The following is a 27,021-nucleotide window of genomic DNA, read 5'->3' on the forward strand; positions in this document are numbered from 1 at the left end:
GAGATAGAGAGAGAGAGAGAAAAAAAGGGGAGGGGGTAGAGAGTAAGACAGAGAAAGACAGAGAGAGAGAGAGATAGAGAGAGAGAGAGAGAAAAAGGGGGGTAGAGAGTAAGACAGAGAAAGACAGAGAGAGAGAGAGAGAGAGAGAGAGAGAGAGAGGACTGACTGTTCTGTGTGTCACTTGTAGGTGGAGCTTCCAGCCTCATTTGCATGCCCCGCTCCCGTAGACGCAGATATGATATGATATATTTTATGGTCCGCAATGGTGAAAATTGACGAGGACAATAGAGAGTGCTGCTACGTCCACATAAATACATGAATACGTGGAGTAACCCCCCATCATACATCCCACTCCCACCTACTAATATGCAGAGGGTGAGGGGCAGCCCCACAGAAACCCGATGAATCACACCTGAGGAGGTAAACAGGAAGAGCAGTAGAAGTTGTTTGGCAGCAACGGCAGCAGGAGCAGGTAGGAGACACAACACACACAGGTTAGTGTTTGGTGTTAACGGTTAGTGTTTGGTGTTAATGGTTAGTGTTTGGTGTTAATGGTTAGTGTTTGGTGTTAACGGTTAGTGTTTGGTGTTTGGTGTTAACGGTTAGTGTGTGTGTAGAGGACAGTACAGTTCTCTCTGTTCCATAATGTCTGTTTATGCAACCCAAACCAGCTTTTAGAGAAGGGTGTGTATCGGTGTGACTGTGGAATGGGGAGGTGGATAGGGTATGCCACTGAAACTGCAATTTATAGTAATGTAGTAGTATAGTGGCAGTATTGCAGCAGTATAGCGGTAGTATTGTAGTAGTATAATAGTATTGTGCCAGCATAGTAGTATAGTGGTAGTATTGCAGCAGTATAGTGGTAGTAATGTAGTAGTATAATAGTATAGTGTCAGCATAGTAGTATAGTGGTAGCATTGCAGCATTACTGCAGCAGCATTGTAGTAGTATAATAGTATAGTGTCAGCACAGTAGTATAGCGATGTGTTGTAGTATAGTGTCGGCGTAGTAGTAAAGTGGTAGTGCTGTAGTATAGTGGTAGTGTTGTAGTATAGTGGTAGTGCTGTAGTATAGTGGTAGTGTTGTAGTATAGTGGTAGTGCTGTAGTATAGTGGTAGTGTTGTAGTGTAGTCATAGTGTTGTAGTATTGTGGTAGTGTTGTAGTATAGTGGTAGTGTTGTAGTGTAGTGGTAGTGTTGTAGTATAGTGGTAGTGTTGTAGTATAGTGGTAGTGTTGTAGTATAGTGGTAGTGTTGTAGTATAGTGGTAGTGCTGTAGTATAGTGGTAGTGTTGTAGTATAGTGGTAGTGTTGTAGTATAGTGGTAGTGTTGTAGTATAGTGGTAGTGTTGTAGTGTAGTGGTAGTGTTGTAGTATAGTGTTGTAGTATAGTGGTAGTGTTGTAGTATAGTGGTAGTGTTGTAGTATAGTGGTAGTGTTGTAGTAGTAGTGGTCAGTGTAGTAGTATAGTGGTAGTAGTGGTAGTGTTGTAGTATAGTGTAGTGTTAGTAGTATAGTGGTAGTGTTGTAGTGTAGTGGTAGTGTTGTAGTATAGTATAGTGTAGTGTAGTAGTATAGTGGTAGTGTTGTAGTGTAGTGGTAGTGTTGTAGTATAGTGTGTTGTGTATAGTGGTAGTGTAGTAGTAGTGTAGTTGTAGTATAGTGGTAGTGTTGTAGTGTAGTGGTAGTGTTGTAGTATAGTGGTAGTGTTGTAGTATAGTGGTAGTGTTGTAGTAGTGTTGTAGTATAGTGGTAGTGTTGTAGTATAGTGGTAGTGTATAGTATAGTGTGTGTAGTATAGTGGTAGTGTTGTAGTAGTGGTAGTGTTGTAGTGTTGTAGTATAGTGGTAGTGTTGTAGTAGGTAGTATGTTGTAGTGTAGTGGTAGTGTTGTAGTATAGTAGAATAGTGGTAGTGTTGTAGTATAGTGGTAGTGTAGTGGTAGTGTTGTAGTATAGTGGTAGTGTTGTAGTGTTGTAGTATAGTGGTAGTGTTGTAGTAGTGGTAGTGTAGTGTGTAGTATAGTGGTAGTATAGTGGTAGTGTTGTAGTATAGTGGTAGTGTAGTAGTGGTAGTGTGTAGTATTGTAGTAGTGTTGTGGTAGTGTTGTAGTATAGTGGTAGTGTTGTAGTATAGTGGTAGTTGTTGTAGTGTAGTGGTAGTGTTGTATTATAGTGGTAGTTGTAGTGCAGTGGTAGTGTTGTAGTATAGTGGTAGTTGTAGTATAGTGGTAGTGTTGTAGTATAGTGGTAGTGCTGTAGTATAGTGTCAGCGTAGTAGTATAGTGGCAGTGTTGTAGTGTAGTGGTAGTGTTGTAGTGTAGTGGTCGTGTTGTAGTATTGTAGTGTAGTGGTAGTGTTGTAGTATATTGTCAGTGTAGTAGTATAGTGGTAGTGTTGTAGTATAGTGGTAGTGTTGTAGTGTAGTGGTAGTGTTGTAGTGTTGTAGTGTAGTGGTAGTGTTGCAGTATAGTGTCAGCGTAGTAGTATAGTGGTAGTGTAGTAGTATAGTGGTAGTGTTGTAGTATAGTGGTAGTGTTGTAGTATAGTGTCAGCATAGTAGTATAGTGTCAGTGTAGTAGTATAGTGGTAGTGTTGTAGTATAGTGGTAGTGTTGTAGTATAGTGGTAGTGTAGTAGTATAGTGGTAGTGCTGTAGTATAGTGGTAGTGTTGTAGTGTAGTGGTAGTGTTGTAGTATTGTAGTGTAGTGGTAGTGTTGCAGTATAGTGTCAGCGTAGTAGTATAGTGGTAGTGTAGTAGTACAGTGGTAGTGTTGTAGTATAGTGTCAGCATAGTAGTATAGTGTCAGCATAGTAGTATAGTGGTAGTGTTGTAGTATAGTGGTAGTGTTGTAGTATAGTGGTAGTGTTGTAGTGTAGTGGTAGTGTTGTAGTGTGGTGGTAGTGTTGTAGTATGGTGGCAGTGTTGTAGTATAGTGGTAGTGCTGTAGTATAGTGTCAGCGTAGTAGTATAGTGGTAGTGTTGTATTGTAGTGGTAGTGTTGTAGTGTAGTGGTAGTGTTGTAGTATTGTAGTGTAGTGGTAGTGTTGTAGTATAGTGTCAGTGTAGTAGTATAGTGGTAGTGTTGTAGTGTAGTGTCAGCATAGTAGTATGGTGGTATTATTGTAGTTTAGTGTCAATATAATAGCATAGTGGCAGTATTGTAGTATAGTGTCAGCATAGTAGTATATTGTTAGTGTTGTAGTATAGTGTCAGCATAGTAGTATGGTGGTATTATTGTAGTTTCGTGTCAATATAATAGCATAGTGGCAGTATTTTAGTATAGTGTCAGTATAGTAGTATAGTGTCAGCATAGTAGTATAGTGTCGGTATAATAGTATCGTGGTAGTGTTGTAGTATAGTGGTAGTGTTGTAGTATAGTCTCAGCATAGTAGCATAGTGGTAGTGCTGTAGTTTATTGGCAGTGTTGTGGTATAGTGGTAGTATTGTGGTATCGTGGCAGTGTTGTAGTATAGTGGTAGTATTGTGGTATAGTGGTAGTATCACAGTAGTATGACGGTAGTATTTTAGGGCAGTGGTAGTATTGTTGTAGAATAGTGTTAGTATTGTGGTTTATTAGCGGTAGTGTTGTAGTACAGTGGTGGAATAGCGGCAGTACCGTAGTATAGTGGTAGCAGGGAGTAGTATTGTGATCATATTGTAGTATACTGTTAGTATTGTAGCAGTATAGTGTAGATATTGTAGTATAGTGGTCGTTTTGTGGTAGTATAGCAGCAGTATTGTGGTAATATTGTAGTATAGTGGTAGTATAGGGGTAGTATTGTATTAAGTAAACGAAATAACGTCTTACAATTCATATCATCACCATTCATCCAATCAGCTTTCACATCATCACCATTCATCCAATCAGCTTTCACATCATCACCATTCAGCCAATCAGCTTTCACATCATCACCATTTAATCAATCAGCTTTCACGTCATCACCATTCAGCCAATCGGGGACTGTTTCTGTTTGTTTTAGTTTCAGAGATCCAACCAATCCAGGGGGGCCTTCACCTCTCCACCCTATCCCAGACCAGATCAGACCAGTCCAGATCAGAACCAGACCCAGACCAGAACGAAACCAGTTCAAACCAGACCAGTCCCGATCAAGTTGTTTAAGGCGTAGCGGACTGAGAGATGAGGGGTAGGGCTCTCTGACCCCTGACACTAACAAGGTGGTGTAACCTCCAACCCCTGTGGCTCCTCCGATGTTCTCCAGAAAGGACAGCCTTCCCTCCCCCAGCTTGGAAGACTCCTTCTTCCCCCTCTCCTCCACCTCCTCCCATTCTCTCTCTCTCGCTTATCCCTCCTCCAGTTCCTCCTCCTGCTGCCAGGGTGGGAGTGGCTCCATGGGGAAGGCGGGGTTAAAGGCAGAGCTGGAGGCGGGTCTAGAGACAGATCTGATCCTGGCTGCTGAGTTGGGCCAGGCTCTGTTGGAGAGGAATGAAGAGCTGGCCGAGGCACTGACACAGAGAGACAGACATGTAGAGGTAAGACAACTGACACAGACAGGTAGAGGATAGACAACTGACACAGACAGGTAGAGGAGAGACAACTGACACAGACAGGTAGAGGAGAGATAACTGACACAGACAGGTAGAGGAGAGACAACTGACACAGACAGGTAGAGGAGAGATAACTGACACAGACAGGTAGAGGAGAGACAACTGACACAGACAGGTAGAGGAGAGATAACTGACACAGACAGGTAGAGGTGAGATACCTGACACAGACAGGTAGAGGAGAGACAACTGACACAGACAGGTAGATGAGAGACAACTGACACAGACAGGTAGAGGAGAGACAACTGACACAGAGAGACAGACAGCTAAGAGAGAACCAGTGTTTTAGGAGCAACGATGTATAGATGTAGTGTTTTTTGTGGTTGTGTGTGTATGTGTGTGCATGTGTGTGTGTGCGTGTGTGGTTGTGTGTGCATGTGTGTGCATGTGTGTGCGTGTGTGGTTGTGTGTGTGTGTCAGGTCCTGCAGCAGGAGAAGCATGTTCTCCGGAGGAGATTGGAGGTATGTGAGCTGTCGTCACAACAGAGAGAGGCGGAGCTAACCTCCGAACTCTCCTCCTTACTGGCCGAGCTGGACCGACATCACAGCCGGGGGCAGGGCCAGAAGCGGGAGGAGAACACACAGCTGACTGAACTGGCCAATCACAACCACCGCCTGGTGGAAGAGTTGGCAGAGGTACAGACAAACACACACATAGATGAGTTCCAGGCTGACTACATTGTAGACGCCTGCTAGATCTCAACTCCTGGAAAGGTGTTTAACCAGGGTGGCCACACCAGATCCAGTGGAATAGTCGACGTTCGTCCAGGTCACAAGGACATTGGGAGATGTCTTCAAAACCTTCAAACTGTGGTGTGGCACACAATTGCTTGATGAAATGTAACTTCTTCAATGTAGTCAGACAGGAACTCGACCACGGTATGTGGAATGGAATGTGGACCAGCCAGCTGAATCAACCACACCTACATTAATCACACGTCAGACAGACAACACAATACAACTCGTTCTCGCCTCTCCTCCCTCTCTCCCTCCCTGTCCTCCCCCCTCCCTCCTCTCCTCCCTCTCTCCTCTCCTCCCTCCCTGTCCTCCCCCTCCCTCCTCTCCTCCCTCCCTCCTCTCCTCCCTCCCTGTCCTCCCCCTCCCTCCTCTCCTTCCTCCCTGTCCTCCCCCTCCCTCCTCTCCTTCCTCCCTGTCCTCCCCCACCCTCCTCTCCTCCCTCCCTCCTCTCCTCTGTCCCTGTCCTCCCCCGTCCCCCTCTCCTCCCTTCCTGTCCCCCCCCCTCCCTCCTCTCCTTCCTCCCTGTCCTCCCCACTCCCTCCTCTCCTCCCTCCCTCCTCTCCTCTGTCCCTGTCTTCCCCCGTCCCCCTCTCCTCCCTCCCTGTCCTCCCCCTCCCCCTCTCCTCCCTCCCTGTCCTCCCCCCCTCCCTCCTCTCCTTCCTCCCTGTCCTCCCCCTCCCTCCTCTCCTCCCTCCCTCCTCTCCTCCTACCCTGTCCTCCCCCTCCCTCCCTCCTCTCCTCCCTCCCCTCCTCTCCTCCCTCCCTGTCCTCCCCTTCTCCCTCCTCTCCTTCCTCCCTGTCCTCCCCCCCTCCCTCCTCTCCTCCCTCCCTCCTCTCCTCTGTCCCTGTCCTCCCCCGTCCCCCTCTCCTCCCTCCCTGTCCTCCCCCTCCCCCTCTTCTCCCTCCCTGTCCTCCCCCTCCCTCCTCTCCTTCCTCCCTGTCCTCCCCCTCCCTCCTCTCCTCCCACCCTGTCCTCCCCCTCCCTCCTCTCCTCCCTCCCTCCTCTCCTCCGTCCCTGTCCTCCCCCTCCCCCTCTCCTTCCTCCCTGTCCTCCCCCTTCCTCCTCTCCTCCCACCCTGTCCTCCCCCTCCCCCAGGCGGTGTCAGTAGAACACTCATTGCGTGTGGAACTCCGTTCACTCCGAGAAGAGATGGAAGACTCCTCCCTCAGCAAAACCATTAGTTCTACACAACTAGACAACACACAAGCAGAGGTACACACACACACACACACACACGCACACACACACACACACACACACACACACACACACACACACACACACACACACACACACACACACACACACACACACTCCTCCCTCAGCAAAACCATTAGTTATACACAACTAGACAACACACAAGCAGAGGTACACACACACACACACACGCACGCACGCACGCATGCACACACACACACACACACACACACACACACGCACGCATGCACGCATGCACGCACACACACACACTCCTCCCTCAGCAAAACCATTAGTTCTACACAACTAGACAACATACAAGCAGAGGTACACACACACACGCACGCACACACACACACACACACACACACACACACACACACACACACACACACACACACACACACACACACACACACACACACACACACACACACACACACACACACACACACACACACACTCCTCCCTCTCTCCTCTCCTCTCATCCCTCTCTCCTCTCCTCTCATCCCTCTCTCCTCTCCTCTCATCCCTCTCTCCTCTCCTCTTCAGAACAGGGTGTTGAAGGAGAGGCTGGGTAATATGGAGGAACAGTTGAGGCTGTGGCAGGAGGACTGTGATAGGCTGAGAGGAGAGAGGGAGAGGCAGAGAGACAGACTGACAGATCTACAGACCAATCTGAGAGAGAGAGAAGCCCAGGTGAGAACACAGGGGGTGGGTCTTGGAGGGACTGGGTTGATTGCTTAATTTGGATGTAGGTGGAGGGACATTGGGGATAGAGACAGGGAGTAGGGTGGGGGGGGGGGGGGGGCATTGGGGATAGAGAGTGGGAGGGACATTGGGGATAGAGACAGGGAGTAGGACAGGGAGGGGGTGGGGGGGGGCATTGGGGATAGACACAGGGAGTAGGGTGGGGGTGTGAGGGACATTGGGATAGAGACAGGAAGTAGGGTGGGGGGGGGGGGGGGACATTGGGGATAGAGACATGGAGTAGGGTGGGGGGATGACATTGGGGATAGAGGGACATTGGGGATAGAGACAGGGAGTAGGATGGGAGGGTGGAGGGCGGACATTCGGGTAGAGACAGGGAGTAGGTTGGGGGGGACATTCGGGTAGAGACAGGGAGTAGGGTGGGAGGGTGGGAGGGACATTGGGGATAGAGACATGGAGTAGGGTGGGGGGTGGGAGGGTGGGGGGTGGGAGGGACATTCGGGTAGAGACAGGGAGTAGGGTGGGGGAGTTGGAGGGACATTGGGATAGAGACAGGGAGTAGGGGGTGGGGGAGTGGGAGGGACATTGGGATAGAGACATGGAGTAGGATGGGGGTGGGAGGGACATTGGGGGTAGAGACATGGAGTAGGATGGGGGGTGGGAGGGACATTGGGGGTAGAGACAGGAAGTAGGGTGGGGGGTGGGAGGGACATTGGGGATAGAGACAGGGAGTAGGATGGGGGGTGGGAGGGACATGGGGAGGGACATTGGGGATAGAGACAGGGAGTAGAAGGGGGTGGGGGGAGGGACATTGGGGATAGAGACATGGAGTAGGGTGGGGGGGAGTGACATTGGGGATAGAGACATGGAGTAGGGTGGGGGGTCGGAGGAACTAACCCTGCTAACCCAAACCTGTGTGTGTGTGTGTGTGTGTGTGTGTGTGTGTGTGTGTGTGTGTGTGTGTGTGTGTGTGTGTGTGTGTGTGTGTGTGTGTGTGTGTGTGTAGTTGGAGCAGGAACAGAGTGTGGTGTTTGAGTTGCGGACACTGAGCCGTTCTCTAGAGCGGAGAGTCCAGAGGCTGGAAGAGGACACCAGTCTGGACGACACACACACTTACACACACCCTCTGTCCCTGCTCAGTGAGATACAGCAGACTCAGGTACTCACACACCCCCTCTGTCCCTGCTCAGTGAGATACAGCAGACTCAGGTACTCACACACCCCCTCTGTCCCTGCTCAGTGAGATACAGCAGACTCAGGTACACACACACCCTCTGTCCCTGCTCAGTGAGATACAGCAGACTCAGGTACTCACACACCCTCTGTCCCTGCTCAGTGAGATACAGCAGACTCAGGTACTCACACACCCTCTGTCCCTGCTCAGTGAGATACAGCAGACTCAGGTACTCACACACCCTCTGTCCCTGCTCAGTGAGATACAGCAGACTCAGGTACTCACACACCCTCTGGCCCTGCTCAGTGAGATACAGCAGACTCAGGTACTCACACACCCTCTGTCCCTGCTCAGTGAGATACAGCAGACTCAGGTACTCACACACCAGTGGAGGCTGCTGAGGGAAGGACGGTTGTTATGACAGTGTGTGTTGTTGCTATGACAGTCTGTGTTTTTGCTATGACAGTGTGTGTTGTTGTTATGACAGCGTGTGTTGTTGCTATGACAGTGTGTCATGTTGTTGCTATGACAGTGTGTCATGTTGTTGCTATGACAGTGTGTCTTGTTGTTACTATGACAGTGTGTGTTGTTGTTGTTATGACAGTGTGTCTTGTTGTTATGACAGTGTGTCTTGTTGTTATGACAGTGTGTATTGTTGTTGTTGTTATTACAGTGTGTGTTGTTGCTATGACAATCTGTGTTGTTGTTGTTATGCCAGTGTATGTTGTTGTTGTTATGACAGTGTGTACTGTTGTTGTTATGACAGTGTGGGTTTTGTTGTTATGACAGTGTGTGTTGTTGTTGCTATGACAGTGTGTGTTGTTGTTGTTGAAATGACAGTGTGTGTTGTTGTTGTTGCTATGACAGTGTGTGCTGTTGTTATGACAGTGTGGGTTTTGTTGTTATGACAGTGTGTGTTGTTGCTATGACAGTCTGTGTTGTTGCTATGACAGTGTGGGTTTTGTTGTTATGACAGTGTGTGTTGTTGCTATGACAGTCTGTGTTGTTGCTATGACAGTCTGTGTTGTTGCTATGACAGTGTGTTGTTGTTGTTATGACAGTGTGTATTGTTGTTGTTGCTATGACAGTGTGTATTGTTGTTGTTGCTATGACAGTGTGTGTTGTTGCTATGACAGTGTGAGTTGTTGTTGCTATGACAGTGTGTGTTGTTGTTGCTATGACAGTGTGTGTTGTTGTTATGACAGCGTGTGTTGTTGCTATGACAGTGTGTCATGTTGTTGCTATGGCAGTGTGTCTTGTTGTTATGACAGTGTGTCTTGTTGTTATGACAGTGTGTATTGTTGTTGTTGTTATGACAGTGTGTGTTGTTGCTATGACAGTGTGAGTTGTTGTTGCTATGACAGTGTGTCTTGTTGTTATGACAGTGTGTATTGTTATTGTTGTTATTACAGTGTGTGTTGTTGTTGCTATGACAGTGTGTGTTGTTGTTGCTATGACAGTGTGTCTTGTTGTTATGATACTGTGTGTTGTTGATATGACAGTGTGTGTTGTTGTTATATTAGTGTGTGTTGTTGCTATGACAGTGTGTGTTGTTGTTATGACAGTGCGTTGTTGCTATGACAGTGTGTCTTGTTGTCCAGGCTACAGAGACACTGTTGGCCCACTCTACCATCCTACAAGACAAAGACCAGGAGATAGACACACTGAGAGAAAAGGTGAGTTAATACACACACACATGTAAAGGACATCACTCTGCTTGTATTGCGGGTACCACTTCCCCCTCTTTTGGCTCATGCCTTACACACCGCCCTCCTTGACAACATTCCAACGGGTTGAGACTCCCAAAAGCTACCTCTTGCTATGTGGATATATACTAAGGTATTGGAAATTGTTTTAAAAAGGTCCTATCAGGGATAATTTTGCTATTTGATTTTGAAGACCACTAGATGGAGCAACAGATAGTACTCCTAAAGGAAGTTTATTCTGTCTGTCCTTTATCAGAGCGATATAAGAAAGATCAGAAAACATATATTTTTTTTAGATGTATTTAACCAATAATTTTTTGTTACTAAAGTCTCAATATATACTGTACTTCCATTAGTTCTTTCAACTGGTACCTGGGGACATTCAAGCCTGTGGGCATCCTAGAGCAAAACAACCAATATGTACGTGTTTGTGAGAGTCTCACCTTTCCACAGTAGTTAATATTTTAATAGTTTGTAGGACAAACCGTTCAGAAGCTAAAAATCATTTTGTGAGAAGACCGATTTTCGGGATGTCTCATGGTCTGACAAACATCGCTCTATCTGTCACTTTTCACCACAGATGTCTCATGGTCTGACAGACATCGCTCTAGCTCTTTCACCACAGATGCGGAAGTGTGACATAGGCGGATATGGTGGATTGAGTCACATCCAATGAAAAATATTTGTTTATTTTTATTATACTAATTAGATTTCCGAGGACATCGACCTTAGAGGATTAATGGAAGCTTCTCTAATGTCAAACATGGAAAGTGTGGTGTACCACAGGGCAGCTCTCTAGGCCCTCTACTATTTTCTATTTTTACCAATGATCTGCCACTGGCATTAAAAAAAGCACGTGGGTCCATGTATGCTGATGATGCCATGCCACTAAGCACAAACCAGATGGGATGGCATATCGCGGCAGAATGCTGTGGTATCCATGCTGGTTAAGTGTGCTTTGATGGACTGTCGTTTATCTTTGCTTATTTAAGCTTATTTAAGTGTGTAATGCTGTCATCATGGCAAAGGGTGGCTACTTTGAAGAATCTCAAATATAAATTATGTTTTTATATGTTTAACACTTTTTACATGATTCCATGTGTTATTTCATAGTTTTGATGTCTTCGCTATTATTCTACAATGTAGAAAATATTAAATAAAATTAAAAGAAAAACACTTGAATGAGTAGGTGTGTCCAAACGTTTGACTGGCACTGTATGTAAATTGGAGTCTTTTGTCTATAATGTATTTTTAGTCTAATGTTGGAGCCAGGTAAGACCCGCTGTCTTACCTCTCTAACACATTAATCTCTCTCTAACCTCTCTCTAACCTCTCTCTAACACATTAACCTCTCTCTAACCTCTCTCTAACACACTAACCTCTCTCTAACATCTCTCTAACACACTAACTTCTCTCTAACACACTAACCTCTCTCTAACCTCTCTCTAACACACTAACCTCTCTCTAACACACTAACCTCTCTCTAACACACTAGCCTCTCTCTAACCTCTCTCTAACACACTAACCTCTCTCTAACACACTAACCTCTCTCTAACACACTAACCTCTCTCTAACACACTAACCTCTCTCTAACACACTAACCTCTCTCTAATACGCTAGCTCTCTCTAACACACTAACTTCTCTCTAACACACTAACCTCTCTCTAACACACTAACCTCTCTCTAACACACTAACCTCTCTCTAACACGCTAACCTCTCTCTAACACACTAACTTCTCTCTAACACACTAACCTCTCTCTAACACACTAACCTCTCTCTAACACACTAACCTCTCTCTAACACACTAACCTCTCTCTAACACACGCTCCTCTCTCTAACCTCTCTCTAACCTTTCTCTAACACACGGACCTCTCTGTAACACACTAACCTCTCTCTAACCTCTCTCTAACTTATAACCTCTCTCTGACCTCTCTCTAACCTCTAACCTCTCTCTAAGCTCTCTCTAACACATGGACCTCACTCTAACACAATAGCCTCTCTCTAACATCTCTCTAACCTCTCTCTAACCTCTCTCTAACACACTAACCTCTCTCTAACCTCTCTCTAACACACTAACCTCTCTCTAACCTCTCTCTAACACACTAACCTCCCTCTAACCTCTCTCTAACACACTAACCTCCCTCTAACCTCGCTCTAACACACTAACCTCTCTCTAACACACTAACCTCTCTCTTATCTCTCTCTAACACACTAACCTCCCTCTAACCTCTCTCTAACACACTAACCTCTCTCTAACACACTAACCTCTCTCTAACACACGCTCCTCTCTCTAACCTCTCTCTAACCTTTCTCTAACACACGGACCTCTCTGTAACACACTAACCTCTCTCTAACCTCTCTCTAACTTATAACCTCTCTCTAACCTCTCTCTAACCTCTAACCTCTCTCTAACCTCTCTCTAACACACTAACCTCTCTCTAACACACTAACCTCTCTCTAACCTCTCTCTAACACACAAACCTCTCTCTAACCTCTCTCTAACCTCTCTCTAACCTCTTTCTAACACACTAACCTCTCTCTAATCTCTCTCTCTTGTTCTCCTCAGCTATGCTCCAGAGAGGCGGAGCTTGATTCTCTGAGGGAGGAGCTACAGCCATTCAGGAGCTGTCAAGGAAAACCCAGCTACAGGTACACCCGTATGCACTCACACACACTTACACACACTTACACACACACACACACACACACTCACACACACTTACACGCACTCACACACACACACACACACACACACACACACACACACACACACACACACACACACACACACACACACACACACACACTCACACTCACACACACACTCACACTCACACTCAGGCTGGTAATGTGAGCCATTACCAGCCTTTCAAAGGACTTCATGTCTACAGACGTGAGTGCTACGGGTCGGTAGTCATTTAGGCAGGTTACCTTGGTGTTCTTGGGCACAGGGTTGGTATTACAGACTCAAACAGGGACAGGTTGGTACTACAGACAGGCACAGATTGGTACTACAGACAGGGACAGGTTGGTACTACAGACTCAGACAGGGACAGGTTGGTACTACAGACTCAGACAGGGAAAGAAAGGTTGGTATTACAGACTCAAACATGGACAGGTTGGTATTACAGACTCAGACAGGGACAGGTTGGTACTACAGAGAGGGACAGGTTGGTACTACAGACTCAGACAGGTTGGTATTACAGACTCAGACAGGGACAGGTTGGTACTACAGACTCAGACAGGGACAGGTTGGTACTACAGACTCAGACAGGGACAGATTGGTACTACAGACTCAGACAGGGACAGGTTGGTACTACAGACTCAGACAGGGACAGGTTGGTACTACAGACTCAGACAGGGACAGGTTGGTACTACAGACTCAGACAGGGACAGGTTGGTACTACAGACTCAGACAGGGACAGGTTGGTACTATAGACCCAGACAGGGACAGGTTGGTATTACAGACCCAGACAGGGACAGGTTGGTATTACAGACTCAGACAGGGACAGATTGGTATTACAGACTCAGACAGGGACAGGTTGGTATTACAGACTCAGACAGGGACAGGTTGGTACTACAGACAGGGACAGGTTGGTATTACAGACTCAGACAGGGACAGGTTGGTACTACAGACAGGGACAGGTTGGTACTACAGACAGGGACAGGGACAGGTTGGTACTACAGACTCAGACAGGGACAGGTTGGTACTATAGACTCAGACAGGGACAGGTTGGTACTACAGACAGGGACAGGTTGGTACTACAGACTCAGACAGGGACAGGTTGGTACTACAGACTCAGACAGGGACAGGTTGGTACTATAGACCCAGACAGGGACAGGTTGGTATTACAGACTCAGACAGGGACAGATTGGTATTACAGACTCAGACAGGGACAGGTTGGTATTACAGACTCAGACAGGGACAGGTTGGTACTACAGACAGGGACAGGTTGGTATTACAGACTCAGACAGGGACAGGTTGGTACTACAGACAGGGACAGGTTGGTACTACAGACTCAGCCAGGGACAGGTTGGTACTACAGACTCAGACAGGGACAGGTTGGTACTACAGACTCAGACAGGGACAGGTTGGTACTACAGACTCAGACAGGGACAGGTTGGTACTATAGACCCAGACAGGGACAGGTTGGTATTACAGACTCAGACAGGGACAGATTGGTATTACAGACTCAGACAGGGACAGGTTGGTATTACAGACTCAGACAGGGACAGGTTGGTACTACAGACAGGGACAGGTTGGTATTACAGACTCAGACAGGGACAGGTTGGTATTACAGACTCAGACAGGGAAAGGTTGGTACTACAGACTCAGACAGGGACAGGTTGGTACTACAGACTCAGACAGGGACAGATTGGTACTACAGACTCAGACAGGGACAGGTTGGTACTACAGACTCAGACAGGGACAGATTGGTACTACAGACTCAGACAGGGACAGGTTGGTACTACAGACTCAGACAGGGACAGGTTGGTACTACAGACTCAGACAGGGACAGGTTGGTACTGCAGACAGGGACAGGTTGGTACTACAGACAGGGACAGATTGGTACTACAGACGCTTTTTTATTCCATGTGTATCTCTGTGTTGTTGTTTGTGTTGCGCTGCTTTGCTTTATCTTGGCCAGGTCGCAGTTGTAAAATGAGAACTTGTTCTCAACTGGCCTACCAGGTTAAATAATGGGTAAATAAATTAAAATACCGTAGGCCTACTGTAATCATATAAAACACATACTGTAGTCCTATTGTATTTCCTACTGTAATCATATAAAACACACACTGTAGTCCTATTGTAGTCATAAAACCCATGCTGTTGTCCTACTGTAATTATATAGAATGCATAGTGTATTTCCTATTGTAATCATATAAAACAAATACTGTAGTCCTACTGTAATCATATCGAACACATACTGTAGGCCTACTGTAATCATATAGAACACATACTGTAGTCCTAGTGTAATCATATAGAACACATACTGTAGGCCTACTGTAATCATATAGAACACATACTGTAGTCCTAGTGTAATCATATAAAACACATACTGTAGGCCTACTGTAATCATATAGAACACATACTGTAGTCCTAGTGTAATCATATAGAACACATACTGTAGGCCTACTGTAATCATATAAAACACATACTGTAGTTCTACTGTTTTTCCTACTGTAATCATGTAAAACACAAACTGTTGGCCTACTGTAATCATATAAAACACAAACTATAGTCCTAGTGTAATCATATGAAACACATACTGTAGTCCCACTGTAATCATATAAACACATACTGTAGTCCTACTGTAAACATTTAGAACACATACTGTAATCATATAGAACATATACCGTAGTCCTACTGTAATCTTCTAGAACACATACTGTAGTCCTACTATAATCATATAAAACACATACCGTAGTCTTACTGTAATCTTCTAGAACACATACTATAATCTTCTAGAACACATAAAGTAATCATATAAAACACATACCGTAGTCCTACTGTAATCTTCTAGAACACATACTGTAGTCCTACTGTAATCTTCTAGAACACATACTGTAATCATATAAACACATACTGTAGTCCTACTGTAATCTTCTAGAACACATACTGTAGTCCTACTGTAATCATATAGAACACATACTGTAGTCCTACTGTAATCATATAGAACACATACTGTAGTCCTACTGTAATCATATAGAACACATACTGTCGGCCTACTGTAATCATATAGAACACATACTGTAGTCCTACTGTAATCATATAGAACACATACTGTAATCATATAGAACACATACTGTCGGCCTACTGTAATCATATAGAACACATACTGTAATCATATAGAACACATACTGTAGTCCTACTGTAATCATATAGAACACATACTGTAGTCCTACTGTAATCATATAGAACACATACTGTAGTCCTACTGTAATCATATAGAACACATACTGTAGTCCTACTGTAATCATATAGAACACATACTGTAATCATATAGAACACATACTGTAGTCCTACTGTAATCATATAGAACACATACTGTAGTCCTACTGTAATCATATCGAACACATACTGTAGGCCTACTGTAATCATATAGAACACATACTGTAGTCCTAGTGTAATCATATAGAACACATACTGTAGGCCTACTGTAATCATATAGAACACATACTGTAATCATATAGAACACATACTGTAGTCCTACTGTAATCATATAGAACACATACTGTAGTCCTACTGTAATCATATAAAACACATACTGTAGGCCTACTGTAATCATATAGAACACATACTGTAGTCCTAGTGTAATCATATAAAACACATACTGTAGTTCTACTGTTTTTCCTACTGTAATCATGTAAAACACAAACTGTTGGCCTACTGTAATCATATAAAACACAAACTATAGTCCTAGTGTAATCATATGAAATACATACTGTAGTCCCACTGTAATCATATAAACACATACTGTAGTCCTACTGTAAACATTTAGAACACATACTGTAATCATATAGAACACATACTGTAGTCCTACTGTAATCATATAAAACACATACCGTAGTCTTACTGTAATCTTCTAGAACACATACTATAATCTTCTAGAACACATAAAGTAATCATATAAAACACATACCGTAGTCCTACTGTAATCTTCTAGAACACATACTGTAATCATATAAACTCATACTGTAGTCCTACTGTAATCTTCTAGAACACATACTGTAGTCCTACTGTAATCATATAGAACACATACTGTATTCCTACTGTAATCATATAGAACACATACTGTAGTCCTAGTGTAATCATATAAAACACATACTGTAGTTCTACTGTTTTTCCTACTGTAATCATGTAAAACACAAACTGTTGGCCTACTGTAATCATATAAAACACAAACTATAGTCCTAGTGTAATCATATGAAATACATACTGTAGTCCCACTGTAATCATATAAACACATACTGTAGTCCTACTGTAAACATTTAGAACACATACTGTAATCATATAGAACACATACTGTAGTCCTACTGTAATCATATAAAACACATACCGTAGTCTTACTGTAATCTTCTAGAACACATACTATAATCTTCTAGAACACATAAAGTAATCATATAAAACACATACCGTAGTCCTACTGTAATCTTCTAGAACACATACTGTAATCATATAAACTCATACTGTAGTCCTACTGTAATCTTCTAGAACACATACTGTAGTCCTACTGTAATCATATAGAACACATACTGTATTCCTACTGTAATCATATAGAACACATACTGTAGTCCTACTGTAATCATATAGAACACATACTGTCGGCCTACTGTAATCATATAGAACACATACTGTAGTCCTACTGTAATCATATAGAACACATACTGTAATCATATAGAACACATACTGTCGGCCTACTGTAATCATATAGAACACATACTGTAATCATATAGAACACATACTGTAGTCCTACTGTAATCATATAGAACACATACTGTAGTCCTACTGTAATCATATAGAACACATACTGTAGTCCTACTGTAATCATATAGAACACATACTGTAGTCCTACTGTAATCATATAGAACACATACTGTAGTCCTACTGTAATCATATAGAACACATACTGTAATCATATAGAACACATACTGCGGCCTAGTGTAATCATATAGAACACATACTGTAGGCCTACTGTAATCATATAGAACACATACTGTAATCATATAGAACACATACTGTCGGCCTACTGTAATCATATAGAACACATACTGTAGTCCTACTGTAATCATATAGAACACATACTGTAGGCCTACTGTAATCATATAGAACACATACTGTATTCCTACTGTAATCATATAGAACACATACTGTAGTCCTAGTGTAATCATATAAAACACATACTGTAGTTCTACTGTTTTTCCTACTGTAATCATGTAAAACACAAACTGTTGGCCTACTGTAATCATATAAAACACAAACTATAGTCCTAGTGTAATCATATGAAATACATACTGTAGTCCCACTGTAATCATATAAACACATACTGTAGTCCTACTGTAAACATTTAGAACACATACTGTAATCATATAGAACACATACTGTAGTCCTACTGTAATCATATAAAACACATACCGTAGTCTTACTGTAATCTTCTAGAACACATACTATAATCTTCTAGAACACATAAAGTAATCATATAAAACACATACCGTAGTCCTACTGTAATCTTCTAGAACACATACTGTAATCATATAAACTCATACTGTAGTCCTACTGTAATCTTCTAGAACACATACTGTAGTCCTACTGTAATCATATAGAACACATACTGTATTCCTACTGTAATCATATAGAACACATACTGTAGTCCTACTGTAATCATATAGAACACATACTGTCGGCCTACTGTAATCATATAGAACACATACTGTAGTCCTACTGTAATCATATAGAACACATACTGTAATCATATAGAACACATACTGTCGGCCTACTGTAATCATATAGAACACATACTGTAATCATATAGAACACATACTGTAGTCCTACTGTAATCATATAGAACACATACTGTAGTCCTACTGTAATCATATAGAACACATACTGTAATCATATAGAACACATACTGTAGTCCTACTGTAATCATATAGAACACATACTGTAGTCCTACTGTAATCATATAGAACACATACTGTAATCATATAGAACACATACTGTAGGCCTAGTGTAATCATATAGAACACATACTGTAGGCCTACTGTAATCATATAGAACACATACTGTAATCATATAGAACACATACTGTCGGCCTACTGTAATCATATAGAACACATACTGTAGTCCTACTGTAATCATATAGAACACATACTGTAATCATATAGAACACATACTGTCAGCCTACTGTAATCATATAGAACACATACTGTATTTCCTATTGTAATCATATAAAACAAATACTGTAGTCCTACTGTAATCATATCGAACACATACTGTAGGCCTACTGTAATCATATAGAACACATACTGTAGTCCTAGTGTAATCATATAGAACACATACTGTAGGCCTACTGTAATCATATAGAACACATATACTGTAGTCCTAGTGTAATCATATAAAACACATACTGTAGGCCTACTGTAATCATATAGAACACATACTGTAGTCCTAGTGTAATCATATAAAACACATACTGTAGTTCTACTGTTTTTCCTACTGTAATCATGTAAAACACAAACGGTTGGCCTACTGTAATCATATAAAACACAAACTATAGTCCTAGTGTAATCATATGAAACACATACTGTAGTCCCACTGTAATCATATAAACACATACTGTAGTCCTACTGTAAACATTTAGAACACATACTGTAATCATATAGAACATATACCGTAGTCCTACTGTAATCTTCTAGAACACATACTGTAGTCCTACTGTAATCATATAAAACACATACCGTAGTCTTACTGTAATCTTCTAGAACACATACTATAATCTTCTAGAACACATACTGTAATCATATAAAACACATACCGTAGTCCTACTGTAATCTTCTAGAACACATACTGTAGTCCTACTGTACTCTTCTAGAACACATACTGTAATCATATAAACACATACTGTAGTCCTACTGTAATCTTCTAGAACACATACTGTAGTCCTAGTGTAATCATATAGAACACATACTGTAGTCCTACTGTAATCATATAGAACACATACTGTAGTCCTACTGTAATCATATAGAACACATACTGTCGGCCTACTGTAATCATATAGAACACATACTGTAGTCCTACTGTAATCATATAGAACACATACTGTAATCATATAGAACACATACTGTCGGCCTACTGTAATCATATAGAACACATACTGTAATCATATAGAACACATACTGTAGTTCTACTGTAATCATATAGAACACATACTGTAGTCCTACTGTAATCATATAGAACACATACTGTAGTCCTACTGTAATCATATAGAACACATACTGTAGTCCTACTGTAATCATATAGAACACATACTGTAATCATATAGAACACATACTGTAGTCCTACTGTAATCATATAGAACACATACTGTAGTCCTACTGTAATCATATAGAACACATACTGTAATCATATAGAACACATACTGTCGGCCTACTGTAATCATATAGAACACATACTGTAGGCCTAGTGTAATCATATAGAACACATACTGTAGGCCTACTGTAATCATATAGAACACATACTGTAATCATATAGAACACATACTGTCGGCCTACTGTAATCATATAGAACACATACTGTAGTCCTACTGTAATCATATAGAACACATACTGTAATCATATAGAACACATACTGTCGGCCTACTGTAATCATATAGAACACATACTGTAGGCCTAGTGTAATCATATAGAACACATACTGTAGGCCTACTGTAATCATATAGAACACATACTGTAGGCCTACTGTAATCATATAGAACACATACTGTAGTCCTACTGTAATCATATAGAACACATACTGTCGGCCTACTGTAATCATATAGAACACATACTGTAGGCCTAGTGTAATCATATAGAACACATACTGTAGGCCTACTGTAATCATATAGAACACATACTGTCGGCCTACTGTAATCATATAGAACACATACTGTAGTCCTACTGTAATCATATAGAACACATACTGTAGGCCTACTGTAATCATATAGAACACATACTGTCGGCCTACTGTAATCATATAGAACACATACTGTAGGCCTACTGTAATCATATAGAACACATACTGTAATCATATAGAACACATACTGTCGGCCTACTGTAATCATATAGAACACATACTGTAGTCCTACTGTAATCATATAGAACACATACTGTAGGCCTACTGTAATCATATAGAACACATACTGTCGGCCTACTGTAATCATATAGAACACATACTGTAGGCCTACTGTAATCATATAGAACACATACTGTAATCATATAGAACACATACTGTCGGCCTACTGTAATCATATAAAACACATACTGTAATCATATAGAACACATACTGTAGTCCTACTGTAATCATATAGAACACATACTGTAGGCCTACTGTAATCATATAGAACACATACTGTAGGCCTACTGTAATCATATAGAACACATACTGTAATCATATAGAACACATACTGTCGGCCTACTGTAATCTTATAGAACACATACTGTAGTCCTACTGTAATCATATAGAACACATACTACTGTAATCATATAGAACACATACTAGTCCTACTGTAATCATATAGAACACATACTGTCGGCCTACTGTAATCATATAGAACACATACTGTAGTCCTACTGTAATCATATAGAACACATACTGTAATCATATAGAACACATACTGTCGGCCTACTGTAATCATATAGAACACATACTGTAATCATATAGAACACATACTGTAGTCCTACTGTAATCATATAGAACACATACTGTAGTCCTACTGTAATCATATAGAACACATACTGTAGTCCTACTGTAATCATATAGAACACATACTGTAGTCCTACTGTAATCATATAGAACACATACTGTAATCATATAGAACACATACTGTAGTCCTACTGTAATCATATAGAACACATACTGTAGTCCTACTGTAATCATATAGAACACATACTGTAATCATATAGAACACATACTGTCGGCCTACTGTAATCATATAGAACACATACTGTAGTCCTACTGTAATCATATAGAACACATACTGTAATCATATAGAACACATACTGTCGGCCTACTGTAATCATATAGAACACATACTGTAGACCTAGTGTAATCATATAGAACACATACTGTAGGCCTACTGTAATCATATAGAACACATACTGTAATCATATAGAACACATACTGTCGGCCTACTGTAATCATATAGAACACATACTGTAGTCCTACTGTAATCATATAGAACACATACTGTAGGCCTACTGTAATCATATAGAACACATACTGTCAGCCTACTGTAATCATATAGAACACATACTGTATTTCCTATTGTAATCATATAAAACAAATACTGTAGTCCTACTGTAATCATATCGAACACATACTGTAGGCCTACTGTAATCATATAGAACACATACTGTAGTCCTAGTGTAATCATATAGAACACATACTGTAGGCCTACTGTAATCATATAGAACACATATACTGTAGTCCTAGTGTAATCATATAGAACACATACTGTAGGCCTACTGTAATCATATAGAACACATACTGTCGGCCTACTGTAATCATATAGAACACATACTGTAGGCCTACTGTAATCATATAGAACACATACTGTAATCATATAGAACACATACTGTCGGCCTACTGTAATCATATAAAACACATACTGTAATCATATAGAACACATACTGTAGTCCTACTGTAATCATATAGAACACATACTGTAGGCCTACTGTAATCATATAGAACACATACTGTAGGCCTACTGTAATCATATAGAACACATACTGTAATCATATAGAACACATACTGTCGGCCTACTGTAATCTTATAGAACACATACTGTAGTCCTACTGTAATCATATAGAACACATACTGTAGGCCTACTGTAATCATATAGAACACATACTGTAGTCCTACTGTAATCATATAGAACACATACTGTAGTCCTACTGTAATCATATAAAACACATACTGTAGTCCTACTGTAATCATATAGAACACATACTGTAGTCCTACTGTAATCATATAGAACACATACTGTAATCATATAGAACACATACTGTCGGCCTACTGTAATCATATAGAACACATACTGTAGTCCTACTGTAATCATATAGAACACATACTGTAATCATATAGAACACATACTGTCGGCCTACTGTAATCATATAGAACACATACTGTCGGCCTACTGTAATCATATAGAACACATACTGTCGGCCTACTGTAATCTTCTAGAACACATACTGTAATCATATGAACACATACTGTAGTCCTACTGTAATCATATAAACACATACTGTAGTCCTACTGTAAACATTTAGAACACATACTGTAATCATCTAAACTCATACCGTAGTTCTACTGTAATCTTCTAGAACACATACTGTAATCATATAGAACACATACTGTAGGACTACTGTAAGTCCAGAGATATGAGACTAGAGACGATGAGGAACCGGTAGTGGCTCCAGACAGTGCTTTGAAAGGCTGGTTGATCTCCCCCTCCAGGATGGACAACCTGTCTTGGTTAAAGTACAGGGATTCTAGTGGGGGGATAATTGGTAGCACACAGGAGGACATTTTTTTCTGTTGTACAGGGATTCTAGTGGGGGGATAGAGGTAGCACACAGGAGGACATTTGTCTCTGTTGAACAGGGATTCTAGTGGAGGGATATAGGTAGCACACAGGAGGACTTTTTTTCTCTGTTGTGATCATTTCCTTTGGAATTTCTAGCCAAATGTAAACTGCTCCTGTTTTGATTAATTTAAAATAGAGTGAGTTATGTATTCTCTATACCAAATGATCATACCCCCTGAGTCCCTTCCCTGTTTCACACCTGGTAGTTTGGTGGATGGGACTACCAGCTCTCTGTAACCTAGAGGGTAACCAGTGGGTCCATCTCCTCTATACCATGTTTCACACCTGGTAGTGTGGTGGATGGGACTACCAGCTCTCTGTAACCTAGAGGACAACCAGTGGGTCCGTCTCCTCTATACCACCCACCTGGTAGTGTGGTGGATGGGACTACCAGCTCTCTGTAACCTAGAGGGTAACTAGTGGGTCCATCTCCTCTATACCATGTTTCACACCTGGTAGTTTGGTGGATGGGACTACCAGCTCTCTGTAACCTATGGGGAAACCAGTGGGTCCGTCTCCTCTACACCAGGTTTCTTGTAGGATGACAATGTCTGTATTTCTTTGAAGTCCAGGTTCCTGCTCTTTAGGCCAAAGGCAGATGACCTCAGGCCTGGGATATTCCAGAATGAGATAGTGAAGGCTTTGTGTTCCATAAAGTGTCCAATGTTGTTGGTTGTGTGGTTTGGCCTCAGACCAAACATTTGGTTTTGAAGATCTCTCTCTCTCTCTCTGTATGTGTGTAGCTCCCTGGAGAGCGAGGTGTGTACGGTGCGAGCGGAGAGAGACAGTCTGACCCAGCAGCTGCTGAACACCATTCAACACAAGGTGGTGCTGTCGCAGGAGGTCGACGCATGGCAGGTGGGTCTGGGGGGTGACGGTGGGCTTGTTTTCTCAGACTGACAGTTACAGTACAAAGAAGAAAACATTTCAATTGACTATTTTATTTTATCGACCTCTCTTCCCCACTTTCAACCCCTTCTATCGCTCTCTCTCGCTCTCTCCCCTCCTTCTCACCCTCTCTCCTCCCTCTCTCTCTCCCTACCTCTCTCTCCCCCCTCCCTCTCGCTCTCTCCTACACTCTCGCTCTCTTCCCCCTCTCGGCCTCTCCCCCTCACTCTCCCCTCCCCTCTCGCTCTCTCCACTCCGCTCTCTCTCCCTTCTCTCTCTCTCCTCTCCCCTCGCTCTCCCCTTTCTCTCTCTCCCGCTCCCCCCTCTCTCTCTCTTTCTTTCAGGAGGACATGCGGCTGCTGATAAGTCAGCAGGTGCAACAGCAGGCAGAGGAGAAAGAGAGAGAAAAGGAACGAGAGAAAGAGAGCAAGAGGAAGGGGCTGCAGAGATCTCGGTCCATGAGAGTCAGAGGAGAGAGAGGGAAAGGAGGATTCTTCTCTTCTCTCTTTAAAGGGGATGAATAGAGAGATGGAGGGACATAGAAACGGGGGAGAGAGGGAAAGAGAGGACAGGTATTTGATGTAAATATTGAAATATAGATCACATGGTTAAACATTAAGATATTTAGTTTATACTGTAATGTTTTACACATTCGAATGTCTCTCAGCCTATCACACAATGTTATGCAAATTAGTTCCTGTATGTGAGGATACTGGGGGTAGTTTTTGGTGAGGCGTTTGTGCAGCGGGTCAGTGCTGGTGTGCACTGTCTGTGTTCATCCAAATAAATTACAACTTGATTATTTTATGGGAAATCAGTGTCCTAGACTGTTTACGCTAGTCAACAAACTACATGCGCCTGTCGGTGGCCTTACAGGCTCATTACAATACTATACCACGCCCGTGTAATGTTGAGAATGTTCTACTGTGTATATTTAGAATGTTCTACTGTGTATATTTAGAATGTTATACTGTGCATATTTAGAATGTTCTACTGTGCATATTTAGAATGTTCTACTGTGCATATTTAGAATGTTCTACTGTGTATATTTAGAATGTTATACTGTGCATATTTAGAATGTTATACTGTGCATATTTAGAATGTTCTACTGTGCATATTTAGAATGTTCTACTGTGCATATTTAGAATGTTCTACTGTGTATATTTAGAATGCTCTACTGTGTATATTTAGAATGTTCTTGTAATGCTCCGGGTGTCGTGGGTGTGGAGTCAAATGCAGGAGACAGAGAGTGAAATGCTGTGCGTCTTTAATAGCACCAACGCACCACAGGGTGCTCACAATAGTTACGTTCCCAAACACAGGGAATCAAAATGTACAACGGAAAAATCACGACCAGGCACTAACACGTACCTCTACAACAGAGCCGAAGGTTACACTGAAATAATCCCTCACAACAACCAGGCGGGCCGGCTGTCGAATAAAGACAAACGAATTCAACATAAACAGGTGCTACCAATAAACATACAAGGAGGGGGAGGAAAGACAATCAGTGGCAGCTAATAGGCCGGTGACGACGACCGCCGAGCGTCACCCGCCCGGGAAGGGGAACCACCCTCGGTCGGACTCGTGACAGTTCTCCTGTGCATATTTAGAATGTTATACTGTGCATATTTAGAATGTTATACTGTGTATATTTAGAATGTTCTACTGTGCATATTTAGAATGTGCTCTTGTGCATATTTAGAATGTTCTACTGTGCATATTTAGAATGTTCTACTGTGCATATTTAGAATGTTCTACCATGTATATTTAGAATGTGCTCTTGTGCATATTTAGAATGTTCTGCTGTGTATATTTAGAATGTTCTACTGTGCATATTTAGAATGTTCTACTATGTATATTTAGAATGTGCTCTTGTGCATATTTAGAATGTTCTACTGTGTATATTTAGAATGTTCTACTGTGTATATTTAGAATTGTAATGGTTTTCTAGTGGTGATGAAGGAGAGTCGGACCAAACTGCAGCGTGTCGATTTCGATCCATGTTTATTTAAACAAACGTAAACACGACTAAACACGAACACTACAAACAATAAACGAAACGAAAACCGAAAACAGCCTATACTTGTGTCAACTAACATCAAACAAGGACATCAAGACACTCAGGACAATCACCCACGACAAACTCAAAGAATATGGCTGCCTAAATATGGTTCCCAATCAGAGACAACGATAAGCACCTGCCTCTGATTGAGAACCACTCCAGACAGCCATAGACCTTGCTAGACAACCCACTAAGCTACAATCCCAATACCACCACCAAAACCCCAAGACAAACACACCACAATTACAAAAACCCCATGCCACACCCTGGCCTGACCAAATACATAAAGATAAACACAAAATACTTTGACCAGGGCGTGACAGAACCCCCCTAAGGTGCGGACTCCCGAACGCACCTCAAAACAATAGGGAGGGTCCGGGTGGGCGTCTGTCCATGGTGGCGGCTCCGGCGCGGGACGTGGACCCCACTCCTTTAATGTCTTAGTCCCCTCTCCCTTCGTCCCTGGATAGTCCACCCCGCCGCCGACCATGGCCTAGTAGTCCTCACCCAGAACCCCACTGGACTGAGGAGCAGATCGGGACTGAAGGACAGCTCGGGACCGAGGCAGCTCGGGAGTGAGAGAAAGAGAAAGCTCGGGAGTGAGAGAAAGCTCGGGAGTGAGAGAAAGCT

At 42.5% G+C, this 27,021-nt stretch overlaps 1 protein-coding gene across 3 annotated transcripts; it reads left to right on the plus strand.

The window, feature by feature from the left end:
• Nucleotides 1–207: 207 nt before the first annotated feature.
• Nucleotides 208–25,627, plus strand: bicdl2 (BICD family like cargo adaptor 2). 3 transcript variants are annotated; one of them, XM_042311393.1, is made up of 10 exons: nucleotides 210–494; nucleotides 3,982–4,492; nucleotides 4,985–5,200; nucleotides 6,399–6,515; nucleotides 7,053–7,199; nucleotides 8,218–8,370; nucleotides 9,987–10,061; nucleotides 12,659–12,741; nucleotides 24,182–24,296; nucleotides 24,671–25,626. In XM_042311393.1, the coding sequence occupies exons 2-10, from the start codon at nucleotides 4,211–4,213 to the stop codon at nucleotides 24,848–24,850; spliced, it is 1,368 nt and encodes a 455-aa protein (XP_042167327.1). In that variant the 5' UTR covers nucleotides 210–494; nucleotides 3,982–4,210; the 3' UTR covers nucleotides 24,851–25,626. The 3 variants fall into 3 exon arrangements, with proteins under 3 accessions (XP_042167329.1, XP_042167327.1, XP_042167328.1); XM_042311394.1 differs by having other exon boundaries at nucleotides 210–472; XM_042311395.1 differs by lacking the exon at nucleotides 8,218–8,370 and having other exon boundaries at nucleotides 208–494; nucleotides 24,671–25,627.
• The last annotated feature ends 1,394 nt before the right edge of the window (nucleotides 25,628–27,021 follow it).

Source organism: Oncorhynchus tshawytscha, linkage group LG33 (genome assembly GCF_018296145.1).
Source record: "Oncorhynchus tshawytscha isolate Ot180627B linkage group LG33, Otsh_v2.0, whole genome shotgun sequence".
Taxonomy (NCBI): Eukaryota; Metazoa; Chordata; class Actinopteri; order Salmoniformes; family Salmonidae; genus Oncorhynchus; species Oncorhynchus tshawytscha.

Coding starts and splice junctions, on each gene's coding strand:
- bicdl2 (XM_042311393.1), top strand. CDS start 4,211: ATGTTCTCCAGAAAGGACAGCCTTCCCTCCCCCAGCTTGGAAGACTCC. Junction 4,493..4,984: donor AGAGAGACAGACATGTAGAG/GTAAGACAACTG, acceptor TGTGTGTGTCAG/GTCCTGCAGCAGGAGAAGCA. Junction 12,742..24,181: donor CAAGGAAAACCCAGCTACAG/GTACACCCGTAT, acceptor GTATGTGTGTAG/CTCCCTGGAGAGCGAGGTGT.